Source organism: Neophocaena asiaeorientalis, unplaced genomic scaffold (assembly GCF_003031525.2).
Source record: "Neophocaena asiaeorientalis asiaeorientalis breed wild unplaced genomic scaffold, Neophocaena_asiaeorientalis_V1.1 scaffold110, whole genome shotgun sequence".
Lineage (NCBI taxonomy): Eukaryota > Metazoa > Chordata > Mammalia > Artiodactyla > Phocoenidae > Neophocaena > Neophocaena asiaeorientalis.
Window position 1 is genome coordinate 7,815,825 of NW_020175053.1, and position 22,753 is coordinate 7,838,577.

General features: G+C 53.5%; 2 protein-coding genes and 1 pseudogene across 2 annotated transcripts; all 3 read left to right on the forward strand.

Moving 5' to 3' along the window:
- The first annotated feature begins 1,255 nt into the window (after window positions 1-1,255).
- On the forward strand, window positions 1,256-2,213 carry LOC112412163 (glutathione S-transferase theta-1-like). The gene is made up of 3 exons (XM_024763683.1): window positions 1,256-1,367; window positions 1,451-1,538; window positions 2,078-2,213. The coding sequence occupies exons 1-3, from the start codon at window positions 1,256-1,258 to the stop codon at window positions 2,211-2,213; spliced, it is 336 nt and encodes a 111-aa protein (XP_024619451.1).
- Window positions 2,214-3,156: 943 nt separating this feature from the next.
- LOC112412315 (glutathione S-transferase theta-4) lies at window positions 3,157-11,096 on the forward strand. Its single transcript, XM_024763986.1, has 5 exons — window positions 3,157-3,454; window positions 4,533-4,620; window positions 8,609-8,759; window positions 9,429-9,605; window positions 10,717-11,096. The coding sequence occupies exons 1-5, from the start codon at window positions 3,343-3,345 to the stop codon at window positions 10,912-10,914; spliced, it is 726 nt and encodes a 241-aa protein (XP_024619754.1). The 5' UTR covers window positions 3,157-3,342; the 3' UTR covers window positions 10,915-11,096.
- Window positions 11,097-12,987: 1,891 nt separating this feature from the next.
- Window positions 12,988-21,395, forward strand: LOC112412316 (glutathione S-transferase theta-1-like; annotated as a pseudogene).
- The last annotated feature ends 1,358 nt before the right edge of the window (window positions 21,396-22,753 follow it).

A 22,753-nucleotide genomic window follows, 5' to 3' on the forward strand; every position in this document is an offset into this window, starting at 1 on the left:
CAGAAAGAAAAAGAAAGGAAGAGGGAGGAAGGAGAAACAGAAGGAAGGAAGGAAAGAAAAAAGAAAGGTAGAAAGAGGAAATCCGGAAAGAAAGAAAAGAAAGGAAGGAAAAAAGAAAGGAAATCAAGAAAGAAAGAAAAGAGGAAGGGAGGAAGGAAGGAAGGAAAGAAGAAATAAAGAGGAAATCCAGAAAGAAAGAAAAGAAAAGAAGGGAGGAAGGGAGGGAGGGGCTTCCCTGGTGGCGCAGTAGTTAAGAATCCTCCTGCCTAATGCAGGGGACATGGGTTCGATCCCTGGTCCGGGAAAATCCCACATGTGGCAGAGCAGCTAAGCCCGTGCGCCTAGAGCCCACGCTCTGCAACAAGAGAAGCCACCACAATGAGAAGCTCGCGCACAGCAAAGAAGAGTAGCTCCCACTTGCCACAACTAGAGAAAGCCTACCTGCAGCAACGAAGAACCAAGGCAGCCAAAAATTTAAAAAAGTAAATAAATTTATAAAAAGACAGAAAGAAAGAAAGAAAGAAAGGAAACCTCTGGTGGAGTGCTGTGTGCACCAGGATGAGAGTCTCGATGGAGGCAGGGCTGAGTCTGGAGGCTGGTGAGGCTGCCAGGCCATCGGGGTCTTGGTTGTGGGTAAGAGGTGCAGGAGGTGGAGGGACAGCACTTGGTGATGGAGGGTCTGGCCTGAGCCTGAGTGGCGGGGGTTTGGGGGGCACGCGAGGAGGGCAGAGGGAGGTCCCAGTAGGAAGTTGGGATAGTTACTCAGAGGGGTGGGGTGGGCATGGGAGTGTCTGTGTGTGTGTGTGTGTGTGTGTGTGTGTGCATGACTCTGTGAGTGTGTGGGGTTGTGTGTGTGGGGTGTGCGTGGCACAGGCATGGTGGGAGGGAAGACAGAAATCCTTAAGAACCTGACATGTGCGTCGCAGCGGACTTGAAGAACAGTGAAAGCTGTCTAGACTGAAGGGAAGTGGGGGTGGGGGTGGGGGTGGGGAGGTGGCCCCCCCAGCTGAAGAGAGCAGGGGTGGGAGTGTCCATCGGCTTGCACCGCCCCATGAAGGCGGAGGAGGACCAAGCTGGGGACCCTGCTTTTGAAAAACCAGTGACCGGCCCCTCACAGGGGCAGAGGCCACAAGGTATGATGGCTTGGCGGGGCGCCCAGCCAGTTGTGGAGGGAGTAGGTTTCAGGGAGGGGCATGGATCAGACCATGGACCCCATTTTGGAGGCCTGAGTAGAGGGCCGATGGGAAGCACAGGGATGGTGCTTGAGCTCTTTCTGGACCTGTACTCACCCCCCTGCCGTGCCATCTACATTTTCACCAGGAAGAACAGCATCCCCTTTGAGATGCACCCTGTGGAGCTGGCACAGGGTGAGCAGAGCTAGGTGGGCTCCACGGAGGGGCGCCTAGGGGCCAGACCCTACGCTGAGCCTCCTCTGCTCTCTGCCCCCCAGGGGAGCACCTGAAACCCGAATTCCTGAAGGTGAACCCCCTGGAGAAGGTGCCTGCCCTCAGGGATGGGAACTTTCTGGTGGCCGAGAGGTAAGGTGCCCTGGGTCTGGGGCTCATTGCTGGGGGGAGGCAGAAGGAGGCAGACAGAAAGCTGGTAGCCCCTGGCTTGAAGATCTTTCCAGACTGCTGGGCCCCTTCCTCCTTTCAGCGAATCCAGCTCAGAGGGCTGGGAGCTGGACCAGGGGGCTGCTTTGGGGCTAAAGCTGGGAGCTTCAGAGTGGAAGGGGGTGTAGGCCACCCCCTAGGCCTGGACAACCTGGATGCAACCGGGGAAGACCCAGGCTTGAGGGGAGCCCCTCCCCAGATGTCTGAACATGTCCTTTCAGAGTCACAGGAGCTGGGCAGCCCTGGGGCTGCACTGGGCTCTGAATGCCCGTCCCCTGTCCTCACTTTTTGCCCATCACTAATCTATCACAGTTGTCTTTCCCCTGAGCCTGAATGAAACCTCAGAATCATTCTGAACGCAGAGCCCCAGAGGGCATCGCTGATAAATGGCTGCTGAGGGAGGATGAAGAGGAGGTTGAGGAGGCTTGGAGGGCCCCAAGATAAGCTGTCGCCTCTCTTCCCAGCCCAGTCTCTCCTGCCCCACGTCTCCGGGCAGCCTGTGGATGCTGTGCAGCTGCAGCAGCTGTTGGGGAAGCTGACGCCCGCTTTGCAGCCCCTGGATCAGGAGGTCCTGGCGGCCAGGCCCTTCCTGGCCACTGAGCAGGTCTCCCTGGCGGATCTGATGGCATTCACAGAGCTGATGCAGGTGAGGTTCTCCTGCCCACTTGTCCTCTGGGGCTGCTCTGGGCGCAGGCTGAGCCCAGGCCCCGGCTGCCCTGTCTTCCCAGCCCACTGCCGTCGGCTGCGACCTCTTCCAAGACTGGCCCTGGCTTGCTGTGTGGCGAGCCTGTGTGGAGGCCACCCTGGGCCTTGAGCTCGTCCAGGAGGCCCACAGGTGAGTGCTTCAGCCTCGGGACCCCCAAGAGGCCCAGTGGGACCCCCAGCTGGCCCAGAAGCTTGTGCAGAGGGTGAAGGAGCGGCTCCGCTGAGAGTCTGCCGCGCCCCTGCGCTCTGCCATCTGCAGTAAACACTCTGTGTGCCCCCCCCAACTCGTGTCTCTTTCTGTCCCGGGAAGTGGGCTCTCCCCATTTCCAAATGGTCAGGGGATCTCCTGAAGTCACGTAGCTCAGAGTGAGCAGCACTCAGGCCCCCACAGTGACCTTCCGCTGCCCCCAGGTGCTGAGTCCAGGTGCTCAGCCTGGCCACAGCCGGTCCCAACCCAGGCTGGAGGTTTCTGGGCTCCTCTGCGTGGCCCCTTGAGTCCCCTGTGGCGTCACCCCAATGCCCTGACGGCCCCCTGGGCTCCTGTTTCTTTCTCCCCACCCGTTTCTAGCCACAGTTCAGGCTAGATTGACCTGTGGATATCCCCGCTCCCTGCTTCTGGAACCCTCCTGGGTTAGTTCTCATCCCATCCTCACTCTGGACCCTGCAACGCCCCTTCAATTACGTTCTGCCATGAAGGACTGGCCCTGGGAGCGCCCACGTGGAAGCCCTTCTCAGACCCGGGCCAGGAGTACAAACGGACACCCCCAGGGAGGGGAAGGGCAAGGTCACAGCCACCCCTGACCCCTTGGCCCCAAGCCACAGGCCTCTCCCCAGCCTGTTCCTGGGTTTCCTCAGAATCTTTGCTGCTGTGAGAATTCCAGGCTTCTCGGCCTCATGAAAACGCCAAGTGAACAAGAGGTTCCAGAATGCGGGGGCCTGGGCCTGGGCTGGTGGGCACAGGGCCAGGGCGCAGGCTGCATTTTGGCTGAGGCTGGGTGTCTGCCGGCCGCAGCGGGGGCCCAGCATGGGCCTGGAGCTCTACCTGGACCTGCTGTCTGCGTCGTGCCGCGCTGTCTACATCTTTGCCCGGAAGAACGACATCCCTTTCGACTTCCAGTTTGTGGATCTGCTGAAAGGTCGGCATCCGCAGCTGCCCGGGTGGGAAGGCAGGACACAAGGTTGGGGTATTTCTGAGAAGCGGAGACAGAGACAGAGGAGACCCCCACAAAGTCCACAGGGGCAAAAAAAAGCTTCCCAAGGGAATTGGTGGTGGTGCTCCTGCCCCGCCTGCCTTTGCAGGTCCCCACGGACTCTGCCCCACTGTGAACAGGCTCTTCCGGGGGGAAGTGGGAGGAAGAGGGGCGGAGGGACCCCCACCTAGCACCCCACCTTCTCCTCGAGGGTGCCCAGCACCTCGTCAGCTGCAGCACCTGCCAATTAGTTTGGCAGAGGTCGCAGAGGTGCACGGTTATTCCTCATTTACTTCAATCCACACCCATTCCCCCGCTCCAAGTGTTCAGACCTGCTCAGGGTGACCCCCAAGCCTGGGTGAGGTCCGTGGCCGCACTCTCCCTCACCACTCCAAGCAGCTCTAAAACCTCAGCTTTCAGAGGCTGGAGCCTCCAGAACACAGAGGAGGAGACCCGGGAGCCCTGGACGTTATCGGGGTGGAAGTAGAGCCCCCTGAAGTGTTTTCAGTGGAGGCAGCTGACCAAGGAGGAGTTAAAACTCCCCCCCGACCCCCCCCCCACACACACATAGGGTTCTCTGTTCGGATCACTTGGATTGAGCGCCTATGGGAGGCTCCCTTTTGGATTCCATCTGTGTGCTGGGCCTGGGGCTCCTGTGCTGGCACCTGCCCTGCTCCCCTTAGAGGGGCAGGGGGTCTAAGGGTGGGATCCAGGCCCCTAGGGCTTCTGTTGATTCACAGGCTGTGGCTTTAGGCCCAGAGTTGGGGGTGAGGGCTGGAGGCCTCCAGCTTCTGTGAGCCATAAAGGTTGTCCTGGTCACGGAGCCTGGGATGGGGGCAGGCGTCCTGACCTGGTCCCTGTTGGGCCGCTGATTTGCCCCCTTACCTGGGGTGAGCCATGGTTTTCCTCTGGGACTCAGTTTCCCTTCTTGCGAAAATGGAGAGAAAGGCATTTCTGCCTCTGGGAGGCCTGGGTCTCTCTTCCCTGGGGTCCCAGCAGCCTCAGACCTTCCTGCACCTCTCAGGTCACCACCACAGCAAGGAGTACATCGAGATCAACCCCCTGAGGAAGCTGCCCAGTCTCAAAGATGGAAAATTTGTCTTATCTGAAAGGTAACGGTCTTCCCTGGCTCTCCCACCATGTGTCTGCTCTTCCTGGGAGAGTCAGTGGCAGCCCTTCTGCTGGTGCCTATTGATTTTTTTTTTTTTGCTCTGGAAAAGTTCACACATACACTTAAGTAGAGTAAATAGTAAATAAGAAGGAGTATAACGGACCCACGTACCCACCCCGTAGTTCCAACAGTGGTCCACCCAGGGGCCCATTTTGCATCATCTATACTCCACTCTGTTCCCCTGCCTCCTGGCCACTCCATTCCTTCACCTGTAAATGTTTAGGAATGACCTTCTAAGAGATAAAGTCTCTTTAAAAAAAAAAAGCATCACCACAATACCATGATGACACCTAATAAAATTAACAACAATTCCTGTATTTCATCATATATCCTGTTCATATTCAACAGTCTCTGAATATTTCAGACATATTTTCTTTGCAGTTCGTGCCTTGGAATCAGGGTCCAAATAAGCTGCAAAGAGTGCAACTGATTGATCCACCTCTTCAGTCTCTTTTCATCTCCAGCCCCCTCCACGCCCCACCTTGGACCTTGGACCTTTGCATTTTTGCCATGGTTGAAGAAACCAGCTCCTTTGTCCTGTGGAATTTCCAATGGTCTAAATTTTGCTGACTGCATCCTCATGGTGCCGTGTAACACGGCTTTCTGTCCCTTCATTTCCTGTAAATTGGTAGTTGGATCTCAAGGTTTGGTAAGATTCAGGGTTCATTGTTTCTCAGCCTGCTTCACAGGTGGTCTCATAACTTGAAGTATATCTCCCAAGTGGACCATGGAGGTCTGGGTGGCCCAGGGCTAGGTACATTTCTAGGACTGTTGTAAGAGGGTACCACCGACTGGCTGGCTTAGAACCACAGAAATGTATTGTCTCATGGCTCTGGGGTAGAAGTCCGAAATCAAGGTGTTGGTAGGGCCATGCTCGCCATGAAGGGGCCAGGAAGGATTTGTCCCAGGTCTCTCCTAGGTTCTGGTAGCCTAGGGTGTTCCTTGTCTGGAAGATGGCCATCTTCTCCCTGCGTCTATTCACATCGCTTTCCCTCTGTGCATGTCTCTGTGTCCAAATCTCCCCTTTTTATAAGGACACCAGTCTTTTTTTAAAATTTTTTTAGCTGCATTGGATCTTTGTTGCTGCATGTGGGCTTTCTCTAGTTGCGCTGAGTGGGGGCCACTCTTTGTTGCGGTGCATGGGCTTCTCATTGCGGTGGCTTCTCTTGTTGTGGAGCATGGGCTCTAGGTGCACAGGCTTCAGTAGTTGCAGCACATGGGCTCAGTAGTTGTGGCTCTCAGGTTCTAGAGCACAGACTTAGTAGTTGTAGCGCACAGGTTCAGTTGCTCCGAGGCATGTGGGATCTTCCTGCACCAGGGATCGAACCCATGTCCCCGGCATTGGCAGGCGGATTCTTAACCACTGCGCCACCAGGGGAGTCCCAACACCAGTCATTTTGGATTAGCATCTACTCCAATGACCTCATTTTAACTTGATGACCTCTGTAAAGACCTTCTTTCCAAATAAGGTCACATTTTAAGGTACTGGGTATTAAGACTTCAACATGTCTTTTTTGGGAGACACAATTCAACTCATAACCGTCTGCTCCCTGGCCCCCCCCAAATTCATGTCCTGCTCATGTGTGAAATACATTCACCTCATCCCAGCATCTCCAAAAGTCATAATCATCCCAGCATCACCTTTAAGTCCAAAATGCCATCCTCTAAATCATCCAAGTCAGGTATGGGTGCGATTCAGGGTTTGATTCATGCTGGGGCAAAATTCCCTTCCATCTATGAACCTGTGAAACCAGACAACAAGTTATCCTGTTTCCAAAATACGGTGGGGGGACAGGCATAGGCTAGATGTTACCATTCCAAAACAGAGGATAGGAAGGAATAAAAGGCTCGTGCATCCCCGGCAAGTCTGAAACCTGGCAGCACAAATTGCATTCGGTTTTAGGGCTTGAGCATTGTTAAAAATCAAAATTCAACTGCGTAAAATTAAAGATTCAACAATTCATGAACGGAGCAGCATCCCACCTGGAAAGGAGCTCTGATGAGCTGTACAAAATGAAAGGCTTGTTATAGGCAGAAGGAGGCAGGGAAAGGAAGTTTCTAGCAAAGAGTGGATTGTTTTGGTCAAGATCACCTTTCTTTGGGGGAAGCCAGGGGTCTATCAGGCAGTTGACCTCACTAGTGCTGGCCAGGTAACTCCAGATTAACTGGTTCAAGGTCACATTCCTGGGAGAGGCTGAAACTGCAGTTAGGTTAAGGTACTGAGTCTCGGTTTGCTGATGTGGGGCTTAGCACAAGTGACCCCATTTTGGGCCTTTCGTTTCTCTCTTAACAAAATGATCCTCTTTAGCTCCATACTCTGTCCTCTGAGCCTATCAGGGTGTTGGCCCCACCTTTTAGAACCAGTACCCCAGGCCTGTGGTGGCAGGACAGCCCTACTGGCCCCTGAGCCTCCCTCTGGGTTATTCTTTCCTCTTCTTGAAGGTTGAATAGTCCCATCTGCCCATTTCACAGAGGTGTCTGACAGTCTTCGTTCATTTCATCCCATCTGTCTCCTTCAGTACAAGCTGTCAGTGTTTCTGCTGAAATGGTCCCTTAGATTCACAAGTCACCTGCCTAATATCTTTACCAAGTGATTATCCAGCCACACCCTTGGTTTCCTCTCTAGAGCAGGGCCCCCACCTCTGCCCTTGGCCTTCTTATTATGCCACCTTCTCACCCTTCTGGTCCTTCCCTCCCACCTCCCAGTCCTGGGCCTTAGAACAGCTGTGAATCCACTACCATCCCCCTTAGACCTTCTCCAAAGACCCACCCTTCCCCCATCCCTCCAGCCTCCTGGCCCCTCTGCCCACAGGTGTCTATTAGGGCACTGAGTGAGGGGCTAAGGACACCAGCCACACAAGGCAGAAACTCTGCTCAACTAGTTTGAGTTTATTGGGGGATGTGACAAGCCAGGGGAATCTGGGCCTGGCTATGGTGGCACTGATGCTTTCCCCCACCAGCCCACCTGCCAGCTTCTCTCAGCATTTTCTCCTATTCCCACCACCAGCAACAGCTCTGTAGCCTCATCTTTGAAGCACCTGGTCCTCGCAAAACGAGCAACCCCTCCTTCGTGGGTGACCTGAAGTTCTCAGGAAGGACAGGGATGGGCCCAGTCGAGTCACCTGCTTACTTGTGGGCCTCTCACTGGCCAGGGCACTGGGACCCATGACTGCCAGTCACCTGGGCCAGGATCACTGTTGGTGGAGCGGGTCCCTGCGGGAAAAGTGGGGGAAAGGGTGCTGGCCAGACAAAAGGCCAGATGCCCATTCCAGGGTCATCCCAGGGACTGTGATGTGGGCTGGGCGGCTGTCCGCCAGGAGGTGAGGCTCCTCCGGTCACAGTAAGCTCTGGTTCACCCTGGGGGCAGGGGCTGTCAGAGAACGTGCTGGTGTGTGTGGTCCCCGCTTGGTATCCGAGCTCCCAGTGTGGGAGCCGGGAGGGCTGAAGGCAGGGAATAAGCGTTGAGGACTGTAACCTCCAGGTGCAGGATCAAGAGACACGGAAGGTGTGGCGGTGGGGGCGGTGGGCAGTGGGCATGGACAGAGCGGTGCAGGCCATCTCTGGCTGTCCCTGACCTCTCCCCACCCAGCCTGCACCCTCTCCCCGTCACTCATGGGTTCTGCTTTCTCCAGGTTTCCCGTGCCCCCTCTTACCCTGTGTTTCCCTACGTGTTGTGCCCTGTCTGGTCTGCCCTTCCTGACGCCATCCACCAACTCCCACCTGCCCCACAGGGCCCCTCCCTGCCCTCGCTGATGGGGGCGGACTGACTGCCTTTCCCGGGGCCCTCGGGGCTCATCCTCCTCCAGGTGGGATGTCAGTGCCTAGAGCCCACCTGTGGCTGGAGGGCCCACATTGGGCCCAGCCCCGCTGGATGGCTCGTGTGGAGGGTTGGGGAGGCCAGAGGAGCGCCCTGACTGTCCTCTCTGCAGTGTGGCCATCCTTTTCTACCTGTGCCGCAAGTACAGTGCGCCCTCGCACTGGTACCCGCCAGACCTGCACACGCGCGCCCGCGTGGATGAGTTCATGGCCTGGCAGCACACAGCCCTTCAGCTGCCCATGAACAAGATACTCTGGATCAAGGTGAGCAGGGCCACAGCGGGGGCTCAAGCAAGTCTCCCTCCATCCCTGAGCCTCATTTCCACAGCTCCCTTTCCTGCCTGCCTTACAGAGCTGTGGGGAGTGTGAACCACTGAGTAGGAAAGAGCCTTATAAAGACAAGGTGAGGGGTGCCCAGGAGGTGCTGGTATCACTGAAGCCGGGATAGGATTCAAGACATTTCATTCCAAACTAGAAAATATCACAGTTGGGAATTCCCTGGTGGTCCAGAGGTTAGGACTTGGAACTGTCACTGCTGTGGCCCAGGTTAAATCCCTGGTCAGGGAACTAAGATCCCGCAAGCCATGCTGCAAAACACTCACGCCCCCGCCAACAAAAAAAAACCACCCCAGAGTCAAAGGGCCCATAAAGGCTACCAAATTTGAAGATGACAAATAACCAGTACATGTGTCCCTACTTCTTATCCTGTGCCTGTGACAGATATCAGTAATCAATCATAGGATTCTTTCCTGCTGGGACCTCAAATCCTTCTGAACAAGGGCCCCAGGCAACTTCTACCAACCAGAACTGCTAAAAGAGGTGACACCACTTTACATCCTTGGTACTGTCCACCACCTCTCTAGCAGAAAAGGGTACTGAGACCTGGAGGGTCAGATACGGCCTCCTCTCCCTCCCCTCCCCTCCCCTGGCCAGCTGCTGATCCCGATGATCACGGGTGAGGAAGTTCCAGCTGAGAAGACAGAGCAGGTGCTGGCAGAGGTGAAGAACAACTTGGAGCTCTTCGAGGAAAAGTTTCTGCGGGAGAAGATGTTCATCACCGGGGACAACATCTCCCTGGCCGACTTGGTAGCCCTGGTGGAGATGATGCAGGTGTGCGGTGGGGGGATGGGGGGATGGAGCCTGGACAGAGGAGGGACTCCTCTGTGACCATAACTTTCAGAAAGCCTGGTGAACGGGGAGATATGGGAACTGTGGGAGCCACGCCTGGGTGTCTGGCCTTGACCCGGGGGCCACAGGAAACACAGGTTTTGAATCGGGGAGGATCGTGGTCATTCATGCTTCACCAAGAGTCCTCTGTGGGGGCAGGAGCTGGAGGGCCAGCGTGGGACAAGGAGGAGAACACAGTGTTTCTTGGTCAGTCGGCCAGGATCCTGGACGCCTCCTCTTCCCACTGGACTCTCCGGAAATTGTCCAGAGGCTTCCAAAGTGTCCTTCCAGCCAAAGTGCCTCTTTTCCAGAGCTCCAGACAGATAGTTGTACAGAGCAGCTCCCTGGCTCTGGGTCTGAGGGGCATCCGCTGTGCATGGGGGACACACGTGGGTGTGGGGCGGCATTTATGTGGTTTCTATGTGCAGGGGAGGGTGACCAGTTCTGACCTAGCTGGTGTGCAGGATGCTGTTGAGACCCTGGCCAGTATGCAAAGTGGCCCTGGTCAGTGTGCAGTGTGGACCAGCACCGGGAAAAAAACATTCCAATCTTTCTGTCCCAGGTGATGCAGTCCCCTCAGTTTCACCCCACACCCCTTAAATTTCATTCACAACTCCCCAAACATCTTGTGTGCATGTTTCTTAGGCTGCCTGATGGCTTTCTCGTCCCCGCCCCTGTGCTTGATCACAGAGGGAGGTTCAACAGGGGGGAAAAATAACTGAATTCCTCCCACCCTCATCTGGGGACAAGGGGTTTCCCTGGAAGAGGGCAGGACCCCTGGGAGGTTTCACGCTGGAGAAGTGGGAACCCCTGGGCCAGGGGTCCCTTAGAGAGGGATTCAGGAGCCTTGGAGCAAGACCAGCGACTGAGAGCCCCCAGGGATCTTCCATCCCCACCCACATGTGTTACATGGCCTGCGACCCCTGACCAGGCCTCAGGGGTTAGCCAGCTCACTGTCCACAGGGACAGATGGGGAGAGCCCTGCAGCTGTAGGAGGGACGCAGGTGGGGCTGGTCCACAGGCTGACCATGTCTTCCTCTCTGTCTCTCCACAGCCCATGGCGGGCAACCATAACGTCTTCCTCAACAGCTCCAAGCTGGCCGAGTGGCGCATGAGGGTGGAGCTGGCCATCGGCTCCAACCTCTTCTGGGAGGCCCACGACCGGCTGGTGAAGTTGGCGGAGTGGGACTGCTCCACGCTGGATCCGATGGTCAAGGAGAGGATCTGCGATTTGCTGCAGAAGTTCACGTAGAAGCAGCCCAGCCTGCGGGCCTGGCCAGCTCAGCCCCCGGCGCCTCCTACCTTAGGGGAGATGCTGAAAATCCCTGTTTTTCAGTGAACTGGAACAACCGCCACGGTTGCTGAGCCTGGGACATACATCTGATGTGGTGGGTCTGGCGGGCGGTCACAAGTCCCCCCAGCTTCCAAAAAGAATTTGAAAATTAAAGGTTAAACATGATTAAACTGTCAATAATAAGAGTTGAGACTTCAGTGCTCTACTTTCACTAATGGATAAAATAGTGAGACCAAAGATCCCCAAGGAAATGGATGATTGAGCAACACCCTAAACCAATCGGCCTGTCACTGCACCCACAACACAGAATACACATTCTTCTCAAGGGCACATGTAGTATTCTCCAGGTTAGACCCTTTTTGAAGCCATAAAATAAATCCCAAGAAATTTAAACAGATTGAAATCATAGTGTGTTTCTGAACACAGTGGAATGAAATGAGAAATCAACAACAGAAGGAAAACTAGAAGATGAAATATCTGGAAATTAAACAATCCATTTTTAAACAACCAGTGGATCAAAGAAGAAATCACAAGGGAAATTAGAAAGTACTTTGAACAAATGAAAACAAAAACACAACACACCCAAACTTATGGGATGCAGCAGAAGCAGGGCTGTGAAGCAAATTTATAGCTGTAAAGGCATACAGATCTCAAATCACAACCATCAGAAGAAAAGAAATAATAAAGATTCCAGTGGAGATGAATGAAATAGAGAAGAGAAAAACAGTAGAGAAGATCAATGAAACAAAAACTGGATTTTTGAAAAGGCTGTCTCTTGTGCTGTAGTTTTCAGCAAGACCCTGGATCAAACTTCACTCACAACACTCAGGTTGTGCTTTTTTTTTTTCCTTTCAGCAGACAGTTACCATTTTTTGTTGTTGCTGAGAATAATTAAGAACTACTCAGCAAATTTCAGGTATACCATGCAGTGCTGTTAACTATAGTCACCATGCTGTGCCTTAGATCTCCATAACTTATTTATCTGGGGTATTCAAAACTTTATACCCTTTGACCAATATGTTGCCATTTCCCCCCTCCCCCTCCAGCCCCTGGTAACCACCATCTACTCTCTGCTTGTTAGAGTTCCACTTTTTTTAGATTCCACACAGCATAAGTGAGATCAGGCAGTATTTGTCTTTCTGGGCCTGTCTTATTTCACTTAGCATAATGACCTCCAGGTTCATCCATGTTGTTGCAAATGACAAGATTTCCTTCTTTTTAAAGGCTAGATGAAAGATTCCTCTGTACGTGTCAGTGTATATTCTCCAATTTTTCTTTATCCATTCACCCCTTAACAGACGCTTAGGTTGTTTCCATATCTTGGCTATTGTGAATAATGCTGCAATGAACATGGGATTACAGATATCTCTTCCAGATCCTGTTTTCATTTTCTTTGGATATATGCCCAGAAGTGGGATTGCTGGATCTTTCAGTGGGATTGCTCCATCATTTTAAAGGTGGGGAAACAGAGGCCCAGAGGAGGGAAGAAACAAACCCAGGGAACGAGATTGAGGTACTGGGCTGGCAGGAGCAGGAAGACCTGCTGTCAGAGTCCAGGGCGCGCACCAGGGCGAAGTGAGTTAGCCCACCACGCTGACCGTAAGCCCTGAGGCTTTGCCTCTTGCTGGCGCCAGGATCTCTGCAGCTTGTGGCCAAGAGCGTAGATGCTGGAGTCAGACTTTCTGGACCTGTAATCAACTGTGGGCCTCAATTTTCTCATCCGTAAAACAGGAAGTTCTGACACACGCTACAACTAGGATGAGCCTTGAAGACGTTATGCTCAGTGAGATGAGCTTGGGCCTGGGGGCCCTCTGAGCCCCCCAACCCGCCTCCCCCAGGGGGACCATCTGGAGCCCCCGCCCAGCCCGCAGACTCGCCGGGCTTCCGCGATTGAACCCAAGTGCGAGGCCAGAGCGCCAATGGGGAGCTACCGAGGGTGGGGGGCGCGGGCCGCGCTGCTGCTCGTCAGACCCAGCACTGGGCTTGCTGTGTTCTGTATCCCGTGCTTTGCGAGGCTGGTCCGTCCCTGCCATGGGCCTGGAGCTCTACCTGGACCTGCTGTCCCAACCCTGCCGTGCTGTCTACACCTTCGCCAAGAAGAACGGCATCCCCTTCGAGCTGTGCTCCGTGGACCTGCGCAAAGGTGGGCCAGGCCCGGGTCTGGGGGACCGAGAAGTCAGTGAGGGACGAGGAGGCTGAACACCAATTGGGGGACCCCTCTCCGAGTCACCCCCGTCCTGGGGCCAGCGCCGAATAGGTGAGCCACCAGGGAGATACGAGATTCGGGGGTCCCCAAACTCTGCTTGGTCCCATGGAATGGACCACGGGGCTCAGCTGAAGCGGAGTAAAAAGTGGGGGAGGCATGAGGAAAGGAGGAGGGACGCTGCGAACAGAGGGGGTGCACCTGGGCATAGGGTTGGGGCCCCAGGGAAAGGGGCAGGAGGAGGGGGCTTTAGGGGGGACGCATGGGGGATGTGGCAGAGTGAGCCCCTCCTTTGTGGCCCCAGCTGCTGATGCTCTGGCCTGGGCTGCACTGGGTCCCCCTCTGTCCTTTCCTCCTCCTCCTGCTTTGCCTTCACTTACCTTGTCCTCTGCCTCTTATTCCTACTGGAAAGGGGGGCAGCCGACGGGGAGTTATGGGAGCAGGAGGGGGACTGCAGGGGCTTGGCGAGCCCTGCACTCTGAGCAAGAGGGTTTGTTTCTCTGACGGGTCCCCAAGGTCCCAAGGGCACAGCTGGCATGGCAGCTGGGGCAGGGGACAGCAGAACTCCCTTTTTGCTGGTGGGGCAAGTAGGGCAACTCTGCCTGGCTGAGCCTTCCACCCAGGGCCCCCAGCTCGGTGGGCCTCGCCTGCCATTCTGCCTTTTGCACCAGCCTGTCCTTCTGCCTGAATCGCCATCTCTTCCCAGCCTCCTCTGGGGACTGCCCACTTGTCCTGCCCAGGGGTTACCTCTGCAGAGTGTGGGGTAGGGGAGAGGGCATGGGGACAAAGGGATGTCCAAACTGGGCTGTCAGAGAGAGGGTGCAGTAGGAGGTGTGTTTCACCAGGAGAGGAGGGGAGGGTCCCTGGTGAAGGAACAGTCGGAAGGGAGGGAAAGGGAGGAGAGAGAGTGGGGCTGAGGCTGGAGGGGTAAGGTGGTAGTGGATAGTTTATGGCTTTGAGCAGCTTCCCCCTGCTCCCGTGGCAATGGGGAACCACTGAAGGCTCTTGAGCATGGCAGTAGTGATGCTTAAGTGCCCTTCAGAAGCTTCTCTCTGGCTGCATCTGAAGGAGCAGAAAACACTCATATGAGCTTGAGCAGAGGTCAGGGTCCTGGGGGACAGTGGGCTGCACCCTTCCGGGGAGCTGTGGTGGGACAAGAATGCAGAGCCTAACGACAGGGCCAGCTCTGTCCCCGGTGCCCAGGGCAGGGTGAGCAAGGGGACACTCAGGGGCCTGTGGAAGTTGGTTGCAAGTAAGTGGACACCAGGAAGAGGCCACTTGTCTGTGTTTGGTGACCCTACCTTAGAGTCCACAGGGAAAGGGGCACCGTAGGGAATCACAGTCCACTCAGGGCACCAGCCTCCCGGCCCCTGCAGTTGGGGACACCCTGCTTGGGCGCTTGTGATGCTGGCAATGGTGGAAAGGCAGTGGGTTGGGTGTCTGTGAGGGCCCAGGCAAGGAGAGGCCCCACCCTGGCTGGAGCTTCTTGAGCTCTGTTTTGGGGGCGTGCTGTTGGGGGAAGGTTATGCCCACCAGGACCTGGCAAGGGGTATCAAGGTCTTTTGCACCAGCTGGCAGAACAGCCTCCCACTCCTCCCACAGCAGCCTTTCCCACACTGGAGAGCAACCCGGGGCTGGAGAAGAGCCATGAAATTGGGGCCTGGGCCTTGAGAGGGGGGTGGCGTGGGGGGGTGGGTGCAGCCAGGCAGGGCTTGGCGTTTTCCTCCCACCACCCACCACGATGGGCTCTCTGCAGGCCAGCACCTCAGTGATGTCTTTGCCCAGGTGAACCCCCGGCAGAAGGTGCCTGCCTTGAAGGGCGGGGACTTCATTTTGACCTAGAGGTAACTGGGGAGCCGGGGCTGCTACCAGACCTCGCTAGAACCATCTCGTCCTAGCTCTCTATTTTATAGACAGGAAACTGAAGTCCTCCGAGGTGAAGGGCCCTTTGCCCAACATCCTACAGAGAGTCAGGGCTTGACCCCCCGGCTCCTGCCTGTCCACGGTTTCAGTTCACAGGGATGGTTGGAAAAGAATGCATCTGTTTTACATCTGTACCAATCCTGTGGTTGTTGGTGATGGGTCCCCGGGCAGGGGTGCGGGGCAGGGCGGCTTCATCCCCTCCAAGGTTGCCCGCTGGCCAAACTTGTGTTTTGATGCCCCATTGGTTCCATCTCTGGGCTGCCCCTTCCCTGGGTGGGCCATGCCCGTGGGAAGACCACCAGACACGTGCATGTTTTGCATCACAACAGTCCTAAGAAGTAGAAATCTCTTTAGGGAGGGTGAAATTTTTTTCCACTTCTGCCCCCTTCATCAACTAAGTCACGCCTCCCACAACAAGGGGAACCTGGAACTTTTGAACTCATCTCTGGAATCTTGAGGTGGATGCACCCCCAAAGAATTCCTCCCAGCTTCTGCCAGCGCCATCTTCCTTCCTACTGCCCTTACTGTCCTGAGTTCTGTGCTGCCCACTGTTGACCTCCCAAGCGTACCTGCCAGGGGCAGCATGCAATCTCTGCATTTCTCTGTCTCTTCTCCCCTATTTTGGGAGGTGCATGGCTCCCAGGGACCTGCAGCCCTCCTCGGAGCTTCCTTGAACAATTAGTTGGGAGCAAAAAGAGCAAAAAGACAAGTGAGCTGTTCAGCTGCGTGTGAGTGCAGGGTTCCCAGTAGGGAACCTAGGCCAGTGGCAGATACAGAGGTTTTCTGCCCCTTTGGCTGGGGTGCCCAGCCCCTGGGGTATCCCGAGTTCCTGAAGGCCTTCCTATGGCCCCAAATTCCCACATTCAGTGCCCTTCCGGGTCCACCCCCGCCCCAACACCAAGGCAGTCCTCCTAACCCAGGGCAGGAAGGGAGCTGCTGGAGCGTTGTCTGTCCTGCTGGTTCATGATCCTGCAGCACCGCCCCCACCCCGCCCCACCCCGTGTTTCCAGCTGGTGCTTTAGGAACAACAAGAAAGCCTTTTTGAACCACCAGGCCATCTGGGAGGGGCTGAATGTTGGATGACGAGAGTAGATGCAGACTGGAAAGAACTGAGCTTCTTTAAGGCTCAGCTTTGACGCCATCTCCTCCAGGAAGCTCTCTCTGGTTTTCCCATCAGAAGCTGTCTCAGAACACTTGGCAGGACTTGCTGTGGGATTTCGCCTGGTGATAGGATGAGCTTGGGTATTAGCCATAGACAGACTTTCAGTTCTGCCACCAAAGGCTGTGTGCTCTGGGCAACACCCATTTCTGTTCTGAGCCCGGCTTCCTTGTCTGGAAACCGAGCAAATACCTTGGCACATGGTCAGGAAGGTTAAGGAAGGGACTCTGTATAAAGCCCCTAGCTCCATACTTTCCCCCACCCATCATGTCCTCCCCTCCCCCACAGTATGGCCATTCTGCTCTACCTGGCCCGCAAGTATAAGGTCCCTGACCACTGGTACCCCCAGGACCACACAGGCCTGTGCCTGTGTGGATGAGTACCTGGCCTGGCAGCACACAACCCTGTGGAGAAACTGCCTCCAGATCCTGTGGCATAAGGTGAGGTGCCCCTCCCCAGGCGGGGGCAGTGAGGACATCGCCCAAAAGGGCTTGGGCAACATCGCATTTATTCTTCCTTTCAGTTTGAATAGCTTGTATTGACCTGACTTTGACTTCCTAATCCTTCCTTCTGTTTGCTGGTAAGCCCATCTAATACATTCTTTATTCGAGATATGTGATTTTCAGTTCTAGAAATTCCATTTGGTTCTTTTTAGAGTTTCCATGTCTCTGCTGAAATTCACCATCCACTCACCCACTTGGTCCATCTTTTCTTCTAAATTCTTTAACGTATTTATAATAGTTACTTAAAAGTCTTTGTCAGCTAATTTCAACCCCTGGGTTCTCTGCGAGTCTGTCTCTACTGGTTGTTTTTTTATCCTTCTTGATTATGGGCCACATTTTCCTCTTTCTCTGTATGTGTTATAATTTATCATTATGTGCTGCCATTATGTATAAAAGGAGAGTAGAGACTGAATACATAATAAGTACCCGAGAAAGGGCTTGCACTTTTCTCTATCAGGCAGTCTTGGTGGGAGGTTCCTCCCTTCCAGCTAGTCAGGAATGGGGCTGGGATGTGGCATTAGTTAGTTTCAGTTCATCTCTGGTTTCAGGTGTCCGGAGGGTGCAATCAGGTTGCTCGCTTTCCTCCAGCAGGGATTTGGAATCTAAGCACCAACTACCACCGCAAGATGGCTCTACTTTTCAGCCCTGCCCTAAGTTCCCCACGTGGCTGCTTCATCAGAAAACTCCTATGCTGATGGCAGGCTTACACCTCGGCTTGCCTGGACCCCAGGGATGAATGTGGCTTACCTAGGGAGGGCTTGTGCCCTCTGGAATTTAGTTCATTTAGTCCAGTACAAAGTGAGATATATGCAGTCTTAAATCTTCTAGTAGCCACCATTAAAAAGTAAAAAGAAACAGTTGAAATGACTATATTTTACTTAACCCAGTGTACTCAAAATAGTAAAATTTTGGCTAATAAACACATGAAAATATGTTCAGTATCACTAATCATTAGGAAAGTGCAAATTAAAACTATAATGAGAAACCACTTCATCCCCACTGGAATGGCCATTGCATATATATATATATACACATATACATGTGTGTATATATATGTGAACAAAATAACAAGTGTTGGTGAGAATAAGAAGAAATTAGAACTCTTGTGCACTGCTGATGGGAATGGTAAATAGTGCAGCTGCTGTGGAAAACAGTATGATGGTTCCTCAAAAAAATTAAAAATACGATTACCACATGACCCAGCACTTCCACTTCTGGGTATATACCCAAAATAACTGAAAGCAGGGTCTTGAAGAGATGTTCATAGCAACAATATTCACGATAGCTGTGGAAGCAACCCCAGTGTCCATCAACAATGACACTTAACTGCCCCTCAGTGGTTCTGCCTATGTTTTCCTCTAGGAGTTTTACTGTTTCTGGTCTTACGTTTAGGTCTTTAATCTTTTTTTTTTTTTTTTGCGGTACGCGGGCCTCTCACTGTTGTGGCCTCTCCCGTTGAGGAGCAGAGGCTCCGGACGTGCAGGCTCAGCGGCCATGGCTCACGGGCCCAGCTGCTCCGCGGCATGTGGGATCCTCCCACACCAGGGCACAAACCCGCGTCCCCTGCATCGGCGGACTCTCAACCACTGCGCCACCAGGGAAGCCCTTTAATCCATTTTGAGTTTATCTTTTTGTACGGTGCTAGAGAATGTTCTAATTTCATTCTTTTACATGTAGCTGTCCAGTTTTCCCTGCATCACTTACTGAAGAGACTGTCTTTTCTCTGTTGTATATTCTTGCCTCCTTTGTTGTAATTGACCATAAGTGCGTGGGTTTATTTCTGGGCTCTCTATCCTGTTCCATTGATCTGTGTCTGTTTTCTGGTGTGTATTTTACATGCACAGCACATTTCACCTAAGACCAGACATATTTCAAGAGCTCAGTAACCTCTCGTTGCCAGTGGTTTCCATATCGGACAGAACAGGTTTAGGCTTTTTTCTTTCTTTTTTTGTTCTTTCTTTTATTTTCCTTTTTTTAAAGTTCTATATTCTTTGAAGACTTTAAAGAAAAATAAGGTTATTTTCTTTTCAGTGTTATGGTGGGAGCAGTGGTTTTTTTGTGTCATATCCTCATCAGAAGTGCACTCCTCATTTTTGAAAGTGTATGGCTAATTCTGGGTCATGAGTTTTATTGTGTATTCTATCATTTTTTTTATATGAAAAAGGAAACATTAGAGAACAAAAGTCAAAAGACCTCTTTGTTGCCCTTGTACCTTCCTGAGGTGCCCCCTGCTCCCCAGGATCTGGTTCAAGTCCTTTCAGTTCACGATTTTCTACATTTATGAGTAGCCATAAAAATAAACTTTTGCTTTGAGTGCTTACAATTTTATATAAATGCTCTCATATCATTCTGGAACTTGCATTTTTCCATAGTGCTATGGGTGGGTCTAATTTATTGTTTTCTAACTACTCTATAGCATTTCCTGATAAGAATAAATCAGAATTTATTTATTACCCTCTTATGGTCTTCTATATTTAACGAGGAATAAAAACACTCTTTAAAACCCTAAGAACTTTGGAACCACCCCATGGGAACAGAAGGGAAATGTAGACAGTCTGCTGCTGGGGTGAGGCAGAGAATACACGGGAGGTGGTCTTATGTGGGGTTTGGCAAACTAAGAGCCGTTGTTCCCCCCACCCTCCCGCTTCCCCCACCAAGGAGCAGCTTCTCCCCAGCAGCAGCCTTAGATGCTGTGCTGGCGGCCAGGTAGGAATGCTGGCCCTGTGTGGCCAGCACCTTTATGTTAAAAAGAAGCTAGAAAGTTCAGGATTTTTATATGAAATGTCTCCACTTTTAAATGTCAGCAAGTGATCCATAGTTTTAAAAAGTCTGCAGCCAGGGGCTGCCCTGGTGGCGCAGTGGTTGAGAATCTGCCTGCTAATGCAGGGGACATGGGTTCGAACCCTGGTCTGGGAGGATCCCACATGCCGCGGAGCAACTAGGCCCATGAGCCACAACTACTGAGCCTGCGCGTCTGGAGCCTGTGCTCCGCAACAAGAGAGGCCACGATAGTGAGAGGCCCGCGCACCGCGATGAAGAGTGGCCCCCGCTCGCTGCAACTAGAGAAAGCCCTCGCACAGAAACGAAGACCCAACACAGCAAAAATAATAAATTAATTAATTAGTAAACTCCTACCCCCAACATCTTCTAAAAAAAAAAAAATGTCTGCAGCCAAAGGAATGTCATTAGCCCAGCACTGGCCTCCAGGCCACTGGTGGGTGATCACTGACCCTGTCTACCTTGTTGTTTGGGGGAGGAAACAGAAGCCACCAGGGCTTGTGCACAGTCTTAGTCCTGTTTACCTTTCCAGAGTCCCAGGCTCCCCAAGCAACTTTACCCAACAAAACACCAGACTGAACATGAAGCTCCCTCCCCTGCTCCGCATCCACTGTGTCTCCCTGACAGCTCTGGCAAGCCTGAGGCTGTTGATGGCTTCACCCCAAATGCCCTCCTCCCAGAATCCTGCACGCTACCCTTTCCTGGCTCTTCTCCCTAGTCCCTGGCAGCTCCCTGGGTCAGAAGACATCAGTTTCACGCTTGGCTTAGTCTCTTCTTGGCTGTGTGGTCTCAGGCAACTGTCTGTCTCTCTCTGGGCCTCACTTTTCCATTTACAAGATGAGCCCTGTACTATTATTGCCGTATCACAGATGTGGAAATCGAGGCTCAGAGAGTTTGAGTGTTTTGCTCTAGTTCACATAGTTTATAAGCAACAAAGTTGAGACCTTAAAAGCCCATCCTCCTAATTATACTGTATGAGGTACTGATTTTATAATCTGGGGGAAAGAGATTATAAAATAATTGTTCCTAAGCCAGGCCCTCCCCCCAAAGTATGAAACTCATTGTTCAGGTCCCCTCTGAGTCATTCTCAAAGGGGTTTGAGTCCTTCTGTCAGATGCCCCAGGTTCAGATTGTGGGAGCAGGAATAGTTCCGGGAAAAGGAGTCCTTTAGGAATTTCCCTGTAGGAAAAAAAATGCGTGGAACCAGGAGGCAGCTCTAAGGGCAGGGAGACTTGCCTTCCTGCCCCTGAGGCTGGACTGGGTCCTAACCCCCCACTTTGCCTGCCCACCCACCAGGTGATGCTCCCTGTTTACCTGGGTGAGCCGGTCTCTCCCGAGATGCTGACAGCCACGCTGGCAGAGTTGGACGTGACCCTGCAGGTGCTTGAGGACAAGTTCCTCCAGAACGAGGCCTTTCTCGCTGGGTCCCACATCTCTCTGGCTGACCTGATAGCCATCACGGAGCTCATGAATGTGAGTGATGTGGGCAGTTGTTGGGGGGACTAGGCAGGGGAGGTCCTGGGTGGCTGCTGAAGTCCTGCTCACACTGCCTCACCTGGCCATGGGACTGTGCTTATGTGTAGAAACCTTCTGGGGTTCTGTGGCCTCCAAACCAAGTAGATGCTGCCATACTTGGCCTCACCCGTCCATCCCCATCCTGTCCCCTGTCTCCCTACAGCCTGTGGGTGCCGGCTGCCGAGTCTTTGAAGGCTGACCCAAGCTGGCTGCGTGGCACCAGCGCGTGGAGGCGGCAGTGGGGGAGGTCCTCTTCCAGGAGGCCCATGAGGTCATCCTGAAGGCCAAGGACTCCCAGGCTGCAGACCCCACCATTAAGCGGAAGTTGATGCCTAGGGTGCTGTCCATGATCCAGTGAGCTGGGAAGCCTCTGCTCTGCCCTTGGCAGTTCACAAAGCACCTTCCTTTCCATGTCCCATGGGAGGCAGACCCAGAGAGCAGGCGTGACTTGCCTGAGTCCCACTGCCCCTCTGCTCCCTGGGCCAGGTCCCCACTCATCTTCCACAGCTGCCTAAAAGCCACGATGAGAATGGCATACCCAAACCTTGTCTCCTTTAATCACTGCATCTTCTTTTCAGTTTGGGAAATAAACCTGGGCTCAGCCTGAGCCTCTGCTTCTAACTCTGACGTGTGGTTTATTTGAACTTCCTTCTGTCCTGACCTTGGTCTTGGCCTCTATTCGAAAGACAACCCCCTTTCCTAGGCCCCATGGATCAGCTTCCCCCTAATGGTTGTCAAGAGTGAAATTAACAAATGCCCCCTTGCCTTCTAGTTCTTAGAGAAAGACAGCAGGGGTATCGGGCGTCCACTGGTGTTGGCTGTAGGCATGCCAGCTATCACTTTGCTGGGCCAGTCACCCAGAACGTGGCCCTTTGGCACCAAGTATTGTAAATCACAAGTCCTGCATCTGTCCTGAGGAATTGGTCGGGAGGGGAAATCCAAACAGCAGCTCTCCTGGTCAGGACTCAGTCATGAGGGGCCTTAAATGCCACACTTAGGAGCTGCAAACCATGAACAGGAACGGAATGCTCAGCTTGCATTTTAGAATAATATTCTGCCTGCTGTTGGGGGTTGGACTGGACAGTGGCCAGGGAGGAAGCAGGGAGATTTGGATATTGCAGTAATCCGGCCAAGGGTGACTTGTGGAGGAGGGCAGTCCACTGGAGGGAGTGGAGAACATGGCCCCGCCCTGGGGGGATAGGTCTTCTTTAAACTGGGAGCCTGGGGCCCAGGAAGGCCAAGCTATTCTCAAGTTTTGCAGTAACCGATCCTCTTGCCAAGGGGTTTTCTCTGAGTCTTGGGTTTGGGGACAGGGTTTTTTACCCAGGACGCTTGCTTAGAGAATGAGGGCATCATAGCCACAGGCTTCAGGAGCTCCAGGGTTGTAGTTGGAGGGGTTTGGCCCTGCAAAGGAAGTGGGCAGGTTCCAGGCCCCCCTGCAAACCTCCAGATGGGCCCCACAGGGCTTCTGCTTTGCTGGAGGGATTAGCCGGGAGTGTAAGGAAGGTTGGGGAGGGGCGGCTTCCTGAGGTGTGGACCTAGTCTTTGCTGGGTGCAGAGGTCCACACGCCCTCCCCAGCCTCCACCCTGTGCAGTGGGCCCAGGGGAGGCCGTGGCACCTCCTTTCTCCTCCTCTATTTGTGTTTCTGGGGACACTTAAGTCCCTCCTCTTTCAGCCCCCTCCGCGAGTGGGAGAAGGTGGCTTGGGCCAACACT